This window comes from Oncorhynchus mykiss, chromosome 4, assembly GCF_013265735.2.
Source record: "Oncorhynchus mykiss isolate Arlee chromosome 4, USDA_OmykA_1.1, whole genome shotgun sequence".
NCBI lineage: Eukaryota > Metazoa > Chordata > Actinopteri > Salmoniformes > Salmonidae > Oncorhynchus > Oncorhynchus mykiss.
Genome location: NC_048568.1, coordinates 16,870,414 through 16,885,226, shown reverse-complemented (window position 1 = coordinate 16,885,226; position 14,813 = coordinate 16,870,414). Strand labels below are relative to the sequence as shown.

The window sequence follows — 14,813 nt, the reverse complement described above, 5'->3', positions numbered from 1 at the left end:
TCAAGCTTTGGGGCTCTTGTGCTGCAATCAATGGCACATAAAAGGAGTTATAACCTTGTCCTTTACAGCATATCCAAGAAAAATAAAAATAGGCTTGGCAAGCGCCGTTGAAGACAACATAATTGCCTTTGTCTGTTCCAGTGTTGTGGAAGCAAGTTAATGAGGCTTCCTTCTAAACAAAGTAGAATCTCAGCTGAGATCTTGCAAATAAATGTATTTCTCTGAAAATGGAATACGGAAAGGGCAAGGACTGATAAATGCTCCAAAACCAAGACAAAGTAATCTGCCATTAAAGATTCAGAGGACTATCTCAAAAGGGCATTTGCATATCTTAAATCCCTGATAATTAAATTGAATTTACACAAGGGTGATTGAAATTCGCAGTTAAATATGAAAGTCTATTCACCAAAATTGTTAGAAACTATTTCAAGAGAGTAAACGATTAAGTAGGAAGAATCTGTATACGGCCTTTAAATGAGGTGCCATACTTCACGAGGTGAGCGCTGGCATAAAGTTATATGCAACTCCTGTCCCTAATGGAAAGTTACGAGTGAGAGGCTGGAGAACATTCATGGGATATTAGAGAGATGTTTTAATTAGAATGGGAGCTCCGTGTGGGAATATTGCCTGTGTCTGAAGTGACTGGTGTCATCGGTGGTGCAGAGGAGAGCTGTTCATCACATAGAGAGAGAGAGAGAGAGGGGAGCGGATAGAAAGAGAGACAGAGAGGGGAGAGGATAGAAAGAGACAGACCGAGAGAGAGAGAGCTCTCCTCCACACCTCATTTAGCACCTCTGTAAGACAGCCCCAGACAGCCTGGATATCAGGCCCATCTGCAAGCCTGTCAACACACCACTCCCAACTGTCACAGGCCATCCAGCACAGCACACCCACATACAGCCTATCACATACCAGAGCTCACTTACAGCTGGACAGACATCATATTAGAGCCAAACAAATATCCTCATTGTTTAAATTTAATTAGGCCACATAAAGAGAGGGAGGGGAGAGGAAGTGTTAAGATAGAGGAAGTCTTAACACTAGAACCGCCATAGGCCAACAGCCACTGCTGCTGAAAAAAATCCTAGGGGAAACACTGAATTATCTGAATGATGAGGGTGAAAAGGATGACTGAATTTAGAACAATAGTCTAATTATTTTATTATGAAAGGCTGGAAATGGTATGTAATCAGACCTCGAGGACAACATACAACTTGTGTAGTTAACAATGGCGAGCAGAACCAAATTAAATGTCATGGATTTTGTTTTATTAATATTTATTTATGCAATTTACCCTTTACAATTGTTCATGTACTGGTGCTTTTGTTTAGGAATATGGCAAATCATTTCACCTGTGCACCCGTCTGATTGGTTATATTATTGTTATTATTTTATTTACTTTCTACTTTGTCAAAAGAAGCTGTAACTGGACTGTATTACTTACTATAACTATATTACTAATGAAATATACAAATAAAGTTGATCAAATGTATTACATTGTAATGCAGGGATCATCAACTAGATTCAGCCGCGGGCCGAATTTTTGGATGGTCCGGAGGCCGGAACATAATTACAAATCATTTGAAGACTGCAATTTGACCACAATAATCCCAAACAGATATAAGATTTGACAAAAAAATATAACCATTTCAAACCCTTCTTACATTTGTATACAATCACGTGTCTCTCTATTATGGGAATACTTGGGTACAGATTTCCAAAATTAAACTCACTTGGACCTGATTTCCTGGTGTGTTTACAGTGTTCACACTAGTTATGGATCACAGTTAATGCAAGTCAAATATCAAAGCCAATGATCAATTATTTTCCCAAATAATTTAACAATGTTCAAGCTTTGTGAATAAAATAGGAGTTTTAGTTAAATACCACCCAGAATAAGCCACCTCAACCCACTGCATACAAACCAGGATCGGTGAACCAAAGCATTACTCATCCTTCATCTGCAAATGGAAGTGAGGTCCTTCGAACATGGAGTATTAATTTAACTCCACAAAATGAAACTCAATGATAGTAATGGCTACAACAAATGGCTTGTAATACACTGTAAGAGGAACTAGCTGTGCCGAGTGGTTTGCTGGAGGAGGAGGAGAGAGGTGGGGAAAAAACACATGTCATTGTTCACTTCCATTTGGCAAGTACTGCATCTTAATAAAACAAATACTGGGGCATTCTGTGGTACAAGACATGTAGCGTATACCAACCACACAGGAGGGGGCTGTTTAGTGTGTGTGTGTGTGTGTGTGTAAACAAGAAAACTGCAATCGTTCCGTTCCCCCCAGGAGTCACATGCAGCAGCGTACAGTATTCTCTAGTATGTCTCACATATGAAAGAGAGAAAGGAAGCAGCAACACTTTGAGAAACACACTACCTCACTGCCTTTAACTCAATTACCTCCCTTTAAAACACACACACACACACACACACACACACACACACACACACACACACACACACACACACACACACACACACACACACACCACACACACACACACACAACCAGCTTAATGAACCGCTCTCAATGTCCAGCAAATACCCAGCAGCCATAGAATTCACAGACATAGGGGGGTGAAACATCTATAGCTTATTGCAGTCTTCTGTGCACCAAATCTCAGAGACGACAAAACAATGTGTGTCTATCTGGATCTATCAGTCAAGAGATGCTTCCATCAAAGCCTATACCAACTATTAAGAGCTTTCTCCACTTACTACAGAGAGGAGAGTTTACTAAAAGAGTTTCTTAAAAAGCATTTCTTTCCAAAATGTTGTACACAAATTTGTTTACATCCCTGTGACCCACAGGTGCACCTTGTGCTGGGAACAATAAAAGGCCACTCTAAAATGTGACATTATGTCACACAACATAATGCTACAGATGTCAAGTTGAGGGAGCACGCAACTGGCATGATGACTGCAGGAATGTTGCCAGATTATTGAATGTTAATTTCTTATTATAGTCTGATGAAGACAGCTTGTCTGCTTGTCAGCTTGTTGGTTATTAAAATATTGCATCTGAGCTCCTAGAGTGTGCGGCTCTGTTTTAATTTTTCAAGTGCTCTACTCCGCTGGCCTGCGCCTCGCCTAAACAGCTGTGCGTTTCTTTCGACCTCCACGTTAATTTCTCTACCATAAATCACCTCCAATGACGTTTTAGAGAATTTGGCAGTACGTCCAACCGGCCTAACAAACGCAGACCATATGTATTGGGTTGTGCGGGCGAGAAGTTTGCTGACGTCAACGTTGTGAACAGAGTGCGCCATGGTGGTGGTGGGATTACTCTATGGCCAGGCATAAGATAGAGTCAACAAGCACAATTGCATTTTATTGATGGCAATTTGAATGCACAGAGATACCGTGACGAGATCCTGAGGCCCATTGTCGTGCCATTCATCCACCACATCACCTCATGTTTCAGAATGATAATGCACGGCCCCATGTTTCCAGGGATCTGTACACAATTCCTGGGAGCTGAAAATGTCCCAGTTCTTTCATGGCCTGCAAACTCAGACATGCCACCCATTGAGCACATTTGGGATGCTCTGGATCGACATGTATGACAGTGTGTTCCAGTTCCTGCCAATATCCAGCAACATCACATCCATTGAAGAGGTGTGGCACAACATTCCACAGGCCACAATCAACAGCCTGATCAACTCTGTGTCACGCAACATGAGGTAAATGGTGGTCAAACCAGATACTGACTGTTTTTTGATTCACGGCCCTACTTTATTTTTATTTTAAATAATTGGTGACCAACAGATGCATATCTGTACTCCCAGTCATGTGAAATCCATAGATCAGGGCCTAATTTATTTACTTCAATTGACTGATTTCCTTATATGACCTGTAATTCAGTAAAATCTTTGAAATTATTGCATGTTGCGTTTTTATTTTTGGTCAATATAGCTTTGACTGATTGCCAGCTGTTTGCGGGAATGAACAGGAATGGGGACAGATACTCACCAAACAGATTACTGGAGTGGCCTTGCATGGAGACAGGCCTCAGCTCATTGGATCCCCAGGCGTATCGCTTGTAACTGTCCCAGGCAAACTTCATCATCTGTGGGCAAAGGGAGAGGAAAGGGAGGGGAGACAAGGGGGAAATTAGGTTTAGTCTTAGCAGATCTATGAAGCGTGATTCACTTCCTTTGGGTGTTTTGGTCATTATGGGCAGGTTTCCAATTAAGTATTTGTTTTGTTAAATAAGGGTGTATTTGTGACATGGAGCAGACTTCAGGCTATTTTATGTTGGACAACATCCTGTTGTCACCTCAGATATTAACTGTGCAGGGAAGTCTGTCAATCATTTAATAGACCTTGACATTACACAAGAAAAAGTCTCAGTTTGACGTATTCAGTGACCCTGGTTTGTGATACTTAACCACTGAGAGACATCTATACTCTACATCACAAGCTGAATTTCTAAGCTACATGCATCACAAGGTTGTTCTTAAATCAGTGTCTTCTGACCGTATCTATTTTTGGTCCCAAAGACTATAATTTACACCTAATCCTCCTTAAAAATCAATGGAATCATAGCTATAAAAAAACCTACATGGCGATTACAGCATAAACCCGTTTGCTCCCCTTCCCTGGTGAAGCGATCCAGATGGTGGCAGATAAAAACTGTTCAAAACGAGGACAGCTTTTCAACGTTTACACATTTTAATGAAAAGGTATATTACTCACTTAAAACTGCAATCTATAAAGTTTACTTTGTTGAGTGCCAGTGAGATTATGTTACCCATTTAATATTGCAACACCACTGCTTTCGGTCATAATACAGTCCAACTGAGTTTGCATATGGGAAAATAACAGGCCATAAATGATCAATTGGAAGGTAATGGGTTGTCTGGTCACACTAACAATGCACCCGAACACAGTGCTAGTGTCGAATACTCTCTCTGCACTGTCACATCTCAGTTCTCTTCTGCAGGGTAGCGATTACCAGTGTGTCCTCCAGTGTTTGTTGTTGGGAGGATTAGGCTGTAAAGGAGAAGAGAGAGAAATATGCTGCCATTCTCTAAAGTTGATACAGAGGCAGATTGAAGCTGAAATCCCCCTCGAGCAAAAGATGAGAAGACCAGACAGAGATTAAAATTATGTTTTCCTCAAGACTCTCAGCTTGTCAGATCCACATAGGGAAATAGGGTCCACAATTCAATGCTGGCTATTGAAGATCACTAGCAAAACAATCTAAGTGGATGAGGGTAGTCAATGGACAGAAACAATAATGGTCCCTCTTAAGCAGAGAGATTAGGCCTACTCCTTTGTTTACAGATCAGTATTTTCTGGAGCGTTTTCTGAGATCGACACGTCTTTCTCTGATACTTAAGCGGAGAAAAACACAACGGCAAGGTGTTTATTAATGATGTGTGCCCTTCCTGCAATGTGAAAACCAGAGCAACCGCTGTGTTCTCTCTTGGGTACCACCATTTCAAATGATGAGATGATGTTGCTAATGCACAAATGATTGGAGCACAAATGTGGAAAGATTGGAATTAAATTGAGTGTTAAAAAGTCTGCTGCCTGTGACAGAGAGCAGAGATGGATTAGAAGGATTAGGCGGCCAGCCTACAGCGACAGAATGGGGGGGGGTGGTGGCATTTTCCCGAGCTAAACTGACCTAGACGCACCCCCAACATTTAAACTTCACAACATTCTGCCCAAAAATAATGACAATTTCTCTCACCCAGTGGAATATAAGATATTTCGGTGAGCGCTGATGCCGCCCCTTGATAAGCAGTGTCCACTTTTTCAAAAGCAGGGGCGCAAAATATTTTGCTTATGCATGCCGAGTGCCCCTCGCCAAGGTGCTGTTGGAGAGACACACCGCTGTGGCGCTCCACTGACATTCTGTTAAAAAAAATACATCAATCATGTTGCCTATGGTAGAAAGAGTATATGGCCATTTCTGTAACCTACAGGCTGGAGTAGAGATCACATTTATGACAAAGTCATGAGAAGATACTTTTTAAATCATGCACGTTTCTCAGATCAAATAGCCTGACCTCAGTGGTTTCATGTTTGAATGTGTACATTTTTTAGATCATAGCGAAAAAATTATATAAATTCTATACTTCTGCATTTCCCGCTGTGTAAACACATTGATTCTAATTTCAAATAGGCTCGGGATAACTCCTGATAAAGTTAGGTAGCTGATATTCAGAGCTTAAATAGACAAAATGATTAGTCACAGGAATGGGGCCTAATAAAGCCAATGCAACTGCCTGTTTTACAAACGGTAGGCTTACCACAGGCTTACCACATGGATGGGTATGGATGCGGGTCGACACTGTAGGCTACACCCCAGTAAGCACAGACCAACAACGTTCTTTTGGCCGGTACGGACCAGCCTCCATTTCAACATCCACAGACTGGACGTCTATGTTTAGTTCAGATTTGGTCTGGTCCGGTCCCGATTTCAACATCCACAGACTGGACGTCTATGTTTAGTTCAGATTTGGTCTGGTCCGGTCCCGATTTCAACGTCCACAGACACTCGGTTCGGACCGGCCTATATTTGGCCCAAACATAGGCGTCTATATTTGGTTCAGATTTGGTTCGGACCGGCCTTGACGTGGCCCAAACATTTGTCCGGACCAAATCTTAACCAAATCATAGACATCAGTTTCAAATGTTTGGACAGCACAGTACAGCAAAGTATAGTTCAGTACACCAGTATAGCATAGTAGAGTATAGTGCAATACAATGTAATGTACCCTACTTAACTCTAATGTAATCTATTCAATACGTCTTTTCAACTTTCATTCAGATCCGAAAATAAACCAGATTTCAACATCCGGAAAATAAGTATTTTAAATGTCTGGAAAATACATATTTTCATCTTTCATTCAGAACCTAAAATGAACCCAACTTAAACTTCTGGAAAAATACATATTTTAGACATCTTTTCAATGTAATTTTGCTTACTGGGAGTATTCTAGTTTCACGGGGGTATAGGAGGGTGGCAATTGTTTTTTGTCTTGTCTAGGGCAGCAGAACAGCCAGGACCGGGCCTGCCCTTCACAGTCACAATTGTTTAGCCTAAGTGAGAGAGGGTGTTTCGATCAGTCCATCATGGAAAGCCCACTACGAAGGCTTTAAATTTGAATGAATTTCACCCTGGCTCTGTCATGGCAGATAGTCATTACTATATTAAACAACATTACGTTTTTATCATCAACGTCACAATTATCCAAACCACAAGCTAGAACTAGCACATTTTCATTTGGTAGAGTCGGGAAGTTTTGACTCCCTGTGTATTGGTCTGCTCATGGTGAACCACAAAGTCCGACATTCATAGCGAATGCTGATACCGCCCGCTAGGTAGAGGGGGAGTTCCCACAAACAAGTTAGCTAATGGTACCAAATAAAAAGCATTTCACCCTTGTCTGGAAAACACTCGGTAAAAATAGAATTGTCGCGCTGTACTGCAGCGCCAGCTGTGCCATCAGAGTTCCTGGGTTCGCGCCCAGGCTCTGTCGTAACCGGCCGCGACCGGGAGGTCCGTGGGGCGACGCACAATTGGCCTAGCGTCGCCCGGGTTAGGGAGGGCTTGGTCGGTAGGGGTGTCCTTGTCTCATCGCGCACCAGCGACTCCTGTGGCGGGCTGGGCGCAGTGTGCGCTAACCAAGGTGGCCAGGTGCACTGTGTTTCCTCCGGCGCATTGGTGCGGCTGGATTCCGGGTTGGATGCGTGCTGTGTTAAGAAGCAGTGCGGCTTGGTTGGGTTGTGTATCGGAGGACGCATGACTTTCAACCTTCGTCTCTCCCGAGCCTGTACGGGAGTTGTAGCGATGAGACAAGATAGTAGCTACTACAACAATTGGATACCACGAAATTGGGGAGAAAAGGGGGTAAAATTCAAAAAATAAATAAATAAATAAAAATTGAATTGTCGATATAGATAACTTACTCTGTGTTGGTAGCCATGATGAATGTGTATACATAGTCTATGGTTGTTTAGTTGGTTTTCAGCCAGTCTCAGCTGGCTAGCAATCTTACTGCCAATTTAGTGATGCTAGTTAACCAACAGCAAACTGACAATATTGAAATGTCCATGTTAGGTATGCTTAGCTAGCCAGTCTAATAGAGATCAATACAATTAGTGGTTAAATTGTGTATTGTGGTGTATTTTGTTGTAGGTGGTACACAATCTGATTCCACCAACATGTGCTTCCAATCCCTAGCTAGTGAAGATAAATTGGCCAAAATATTTACAAGCTGACGGCAAAGATAGCTCAATTTGTATGAATTGGGTAGTGTTTGTGTTGTCTGGTTACAGGCCATTAGGGGTAGCTTGATGACCACAGAGTACCTTCCAGACCATGTAATCAATTTAGTCTACCTCTTTCTCTTTTAGTAAAACTCTGGTTATCTGGGAGTCATTCCAGTGTCCTGCTGAAAAATACCCCAAAGCGGGGGCATTTTGAATACACAAGCATGAGGGAGCAGACACACCTTGCGGTTATGGAGAACAACAAGGGACACTGAAAGGTATAAAGCAAGACTACAACAGTAATGACACAAAGACATTCATGACACAAGCACCTCATTATTCTCCCTGCAGATTCTCAAAACACAATACAAAATTCCCCTGCAAAAGGCTACTATTGACAAGAATAATCTGTCAAAGTCAATGAGCTGGGGGAGGTTTACAGACAGTACTTTGAGATGAGGAAGGTTTTTTTTGTTGTGCAGGGTTGTGCTTTGACAGTAAATGTATTGCATGAGAGCGATTGATGTGCCAATTCCCCTCAATCTCCCATACACAACAATTCAAACTGTGTAAGAACTGCATTCCTAAGACTTTTCACACCTTCTTTAGCCACCTATTTGGTCTTTTGACAAATCAGATCAGTTCTGAAAAATATCTGATTAAGACTAATTAGTGGAGGGAAAAAAAACAGAATTGGCCTGCCTGTGTAAACACAGCTAATAATTAGAAATCAGGTGTGCTAGATTATGGTCGGGATGAAAACCTACAGGATGGTAGCTCTCCAGGAACATGGTTGGAAAGCCTTGATGTAGGGCTTAAAATAAATATGGATATTCTCTATCAATCTTCTAAATTTGTCTGCCCTTATGGATTCACAGAATATATTTATATAAGCTGTACAGGGCTTTTTATCATCAAACAGATGCTAGACATTCAGATATACGAAGAATGTTAGTTTTATCAAAATGTTTCAGAACCTAAAATACAGGCGAGTGTACACTATTTAATGCTAACAAAAGAGAACTGTGTATTCAAAAACAATGTTTTATGGTAAAAGTAACATGTCATTTTTTTTGTATGAACTGTGTATTACAGTTCAGCGTGTCCAAGTGTTTCTCAGGTGTAGAGACACACAAGTGCAGAGAATTGTAGTTACAGATTCTTACATCAGATAATGTTCATTTCTGCCCGACACCTTGTCTATTTCAAGTCTTATCTCATTGATGGAGACAGGTGGGTGTCCACCCCAAATTGCTGCCATGATGACAGAGACCTGTCTCGATCAATGAGTGAGAAGACTTGAAATAAACACGATTGGCTGTGCACATATTGTTGGATTACTTTATGTAGCAAAAAAAGTATTTATTTTCTAAATTCAAAACCCCCTGCAACTGGACATGGACATGTTATTAGAGTCCTGTTTATCCCCAATCGAGGACGAAGACAGCATCGCTAAAGTTGGTTGAAAAATCTCTGTGCTACACCAAACAGTACAGGTTTATCCTATAACTCCTAAAAAAGGATACCAAAAATGTTTGGTTAAATCACATTATCTGGTGAAACAATCCGTAGTTTAGAGAGCTGGTGATCAGCAGATGATAGGAGAGGTGGTCAAGATGAAATTGCCATTACAAAGAAACATACCGTAGAGGTTCAGTAAATCATTGTAAAGCTGTGGGAGGAGTGTTGTCATGATCAAACTGCCATTCAGCTCCTCATAAATCATCTGCTTGAACTCCAGCATAAAATCTTATCCCTCGAGAGGGATACAGTTCACAGGATACAGTTCTGCTACTGTATGTTAGCCAGCAAATACACTAAAGTTCGCTAGCTAAGTGGTTTGCAGGACAAATAACTTACTTAGCTAGGCACCGTATTTATCATCTGCCCTCTTGGTGCTGGCTTCAGCTGTAGTGGAGCTTTTAACGTTAGCTAAATCCAACTCTGTTTCAAATCCTTTTTGCTATATTCCGGTTGAATTATGTATGGTTGAATCTCACCATGTAGCTAATAGATGCTCCATCGTCGAATTCATGTGGATGAGAGGAATCACTTGAAGCCATTGCGTCTGGTCAGTTCTTTCAGTTTTACCCAAATGATTGTTCTAAGTGTCCGCCTCCTTTCAAATTAAAAACCAGCCTTAGGAGAGAGAGCGGGGCCAGAGCACAAAGCACTGCCCCAACACAAGTTGTAGTATTTCAGAGACTGGAAAAAATGTGTCTGCTTGTATATTTACTAATGAATCTGCCGAAAGGAACATCGCTGAAAGATGTCCAACAGCTCTATCGAACAAGGACATCCATATCTACACCCACAAAAAAAACGTATAGTGCAATCACTATAACAGAGCCTTTGCAAAATGTCACAAAGCAGTCCTACATGTATTTTTACATCTTGCCCCCCCCAATCAATACACCCAATGACGGCTTCTGGTGTATCATTCAGTGCGCGAAGCCCTGACCTGCCTTCCTCCTGGGCAATTGTGTGTGAAACATATCTCACTGTCCTAGCAATGACATGATGAAAACAAGCCCAGATTCCCCCAGGGTGAAATTCCCCTTTAGCATTGTGGGAGAAACTTCCAGAAGGGCTCCTAATGGTGTTAATGAAAGGCACCTCTCACTCTGATTTCTCTGATAATGAAATGAAAACAGCTCCACTCAGTCCCAGGCCTAAACAAACAGTCCCTTCTCATCTCTCTGTCTGAGGGCCCCCCTGTAGAGAATGCTGGTGGGAAGTCATTTGCAACACAGCATGGACTCCCCATACCAGCCAGCATTCTCCTCCAGAAATTAGATGAGTTTATCGACTCCCACACAGAGAGCCAGACAGATCTCGATTTAACGAGTCTATGTTATTTACCCCAAAACCCTGGGCCCCACCCCCTAGCAGCCTCCCAGCGCTCACACCTTACTCTGGTCCTGCTGAGAGGGTGCCAAATACAAGCCAGTGGTTCTGTTGGTCTGTTTAGCTAGTAACTAGGCGACTTGGAACCAGAACCATTTGCCAGAACTGAATTAGAAGTTGTGGGGAGATGGGAGGCATTGAACACGGGCCACATTGATACTCATTCAGTAGTGCTAAATTTTGTTTGCAATAAAAGAAAAAAAAACAGCAGGCTGTTCTGGCGGACTATTCCCAGATGGGAAATGCTTTTGTTCAATGTAGGTTACCGGTCTCCATCCAGACGGCTTAATATTCAGTCCTCTGCACCTCGGTACAAAACCTGGTCTTCCCACAGTGTGGTCCTAACGGAGGCACAAGGACAGGCACAGCCAAGAGCGAGTCCTGCTCCTGCTTAGATGGAGCGCCAGCCTCCCTGATTTACAAGGCAGTAATTGCTTTTCCAGTCAGGGTTTAATGTGAGCGTTTGAGTCAAAAATGTAATCTCGTCATTCGTGGCTCTCTCACTCTCTGCATGCGGTCTGTCGGCGGGAGGATCAGCAGCAGGAGCTCTCCCATTGTTTAATCGACGGTATTGTGTAGTCCAAAGACGTCACAGCAACAGCGGAATGAGTTGACAGCGGGTGCTCTGGGGGGGGGGGAACATGTTACTTTCTGCCATGAGAAACAAACAAGACTGAGTTCTCAGTGCAGCAGAGCCGAGAGCATGCTGGGATATCACTACAGCTCTCCTATGTGGCATTTATGTGGTGCCCTGGGATGCAGAGCGGTGTACCATTGTTGTCAGGTAACACACACCTATGCCCAAAAGACAGGGCTCTTGGACGGCTGTGTTTGGTCTGACAGAGCAGAGACACTCTTCGACCTGCTGAGCCGGGCTAGGCCTCTGCAGGAGAGTCCGTCAGAGGGGACCTAAAGGTGGAGCAGGCCTCAGTGCGTTGTTCTTCTAAGGGCTCACACACGCCAATAGCATTTGTTGGCCGACAGTACAGCTGAAATCATTTGTGAACCGAGTGCACACTGATTTTACATGTAGAATCACGTGAAAAAAAAGAATCAGACATCTACAGCGGGGAGGCCCCTAAAACACAGAGCACTGAACTAATCGGCAGACAAACGCTAGATTCCCATTCAGTGTGACGCGTGCACGCCTTTAAAAAAGGTTAGGGCGGGGGCAGAGCAGATCAGGAACAGATGTCTATTAATTCATAAACCAGCCCCAAGGGAGTGATTTATTTTCTATAGGCCTACAGTATGTGGGTTGGTTGGAGGGTCATGTGAGGACAAAACAAGGTTTGGGGGAAGAGTAAAACCAAAGTCAGTGAATCACGAGTCATAAGTGACTATTCAAAATGGCAAAGGAATAAAAAGGCCTAATCATTAAAAACTATTCCCTCCCACCTTGTCAGTTTCCATCCCCTGCTAACCTGTCCTCCATGTTGCGCTCATCTTTCCCTCTTTTCTCTTTGCTGAGCAGCCCAGGCAATTCAGCTAGTTTGGGGACCTGGGAACAAATCATCTGTTTGCCAAATTTCCATTTCCCTTATCCCCTGCTGTCAGTCCATCCTCCCCCCTCATCCCACATTGATGACTGAGCTGTGTGTGAAGGAGGGCAGAACTAGGATTTGGAGGAGCTCTGTGCCATGGAGGTTTCTGAAGGAGAGGAGAGCCAGACTGGGAGACGGAGACAGACAGTGCCGGCAGCAGGCATAGAACCCAGGGCTCAGGACAAGCAGCTGTCCAGGACAGAGAGCCCAACTACAGGAAATGTCAACAGACACCACGTCCATGCCAACTCCCGTTTACGGTCAAGCAAACTGCCTCCGCTTTTTACACTCACTTTAGTGTCTTTCCTCTTATCTGCTCTCCCTCTCTGTCCTTCATCGCTCGACTATTGCGGTTGTTCTCTCTTCTCTTTCGCTCTCTCTCCCCCTCCGTCCTCCATCTCTTTCTTGCAACAGACCTAAACATACCCATCCTTAACCCTGGAGGAGAGGAGTTGGAGAAGATCCTCTTAGCTGGCTGAGGCTTATCTGAATGCCCGGCTATTGGAGGTGACAGTGTCGGGACACATTTACGCTCTGGCAAAGGATTAGGCCTAAGCAATCACTTGCACTGTCTTTTTGATTGAGCTAACGCTCTCATATAAAGTCAGCTGTTGTACAGAACGTCTTGGTGTGTATGTGTGGGCCCATCCAGTCAAATCAATAGGGAGTTAAGGGCCTTGTTAACATTCATGAAAATCAGGTGAACTGAAGACACTCATATCCCCAAATCTGGCAGCAAATTATTTCTTCCAGACTTTTGTCTCCTTGGACGGGAAGAAATTGCCAGAGAAAACTGACACCAAGAGCCATACTTTCTTCTGAATGTCAAAATACAGATCTTTGTTTCTTTGACTACTTGAATACAATATTCCAGAGAGTGCTGGTGACCTCCGGTATAGTTAATGGGAGCACGGCACAATGAACCGCACACTTGCTTTAGAGCACTGGACGTGTATCCTTTCATCATAAGTGCATTTGATGAAATCACCGCCATTCATTATGCAAATGCAGCCGAGCATAGAAATCTAATCAAATCAATCATCGGCACTCTGTGAATGTGCCTGGCTATTTTCTCTGGACGATCAGGCTAGTGACACTTTTAAAGCGAGGAAAGTCTCGCCATGGTTTCATGACAGACCTGCACATCTGGAGCTTACCCTACAATCTCTTCTCTAGTGTCTCATGCACATTCAGTGCCTCTGCCCGACACGGTTTGCCAGTTCCCACAAGGAGCCTCATACGAGGTAGTTCACCCAGCATCACTAATTCATAATATTCCCACCATCACCTGACAACTTCACAGGGAGTCATGCTGTATCTGGCCCACAACTGCAGAGTTTATTATGTTAAAAGCTACTGGGCATTGTGTCGTCATAGAGAACATCATAACCTACTCCTGATTAAATCCATTCATCTGTACACCTTGCACGGGTAGATAAACACCTTTAAAATTAAAATGACACATTTCCAACAATGCCCTTATCATCCGTAATAGTACTAAGTGAGCGAATAGCAGTCACAAAGACAGATATCTTGGCCGCAACATTGTGCTGCTGAATGAGCACAAGAAGCAACACGGTCTCATCGTCAGCTATACTCTTCACTGCAGTTAAAGCCAGTCCGAAGGAGCGCAAGTCTTCAGCAACAAACAACATCTGTGTCATTGTTTCACTCTGGGGTCTAGTAAACTGGGCTGCAGCCTCTTGTCAGGATTATCATGTATACAGCCTTCTAGAGAGTCTTCACCAGACTGGAAGGCAGTAAGCTCTTCATGGCATTCTTCAACATGCCCAAGCTGTTCCCAGCACGGCACTACTTCTGCTGCTTCCCTCCTGGCTCCACACACACAGAGACCAGCCACTTGATTGGTTTACCTTATTTAGAGTAGGGACATTCACTAGTTTGTGTGTGTGCTACATTTATCCCCTGCACAAACATGTTTATCCCTATTCTTCCACCATGACACACATTCAAGCACACACTGATTCAAGGCTGTTTAGGAACAACAGATGCGAGATAATTAAAGGGGACAATGTAATTGTGGAAGAATGAATGAAACACAGAACAGAACAGAAAGCGCGTGTCCGTGTGCAATGTCTGAGACTCCCAGGAGAGACCAG

General features: G+C 43.2%; 1 protein-coding gene across 2 annotated transcripts in view; it reads right to left on the bottom strand.

Moving 5' to 3' along the window:
* LOC110522207 (mannosyl-oligosaccharide 1,2-alpha-mannosidase IA) overlaps positions 1-14,813 on the bottom strand; it is a 163,494-nt gene that overhangs the window by 118,693 nt on the left and 29,988 nt on the right. For both annotated transcript variants that reach the window (XM_021600408.2, XM_036975779.1), the window contains exon 2: positions 3,986-4,082. In XM_021600408.2, the coding sequence (XP_021456083.2) occupies positions 3,986-4,082 (97 nt within the window). The remainder of the gene's footprint in view (positions 1-3,985; positions 4,083-14,813) is intronic.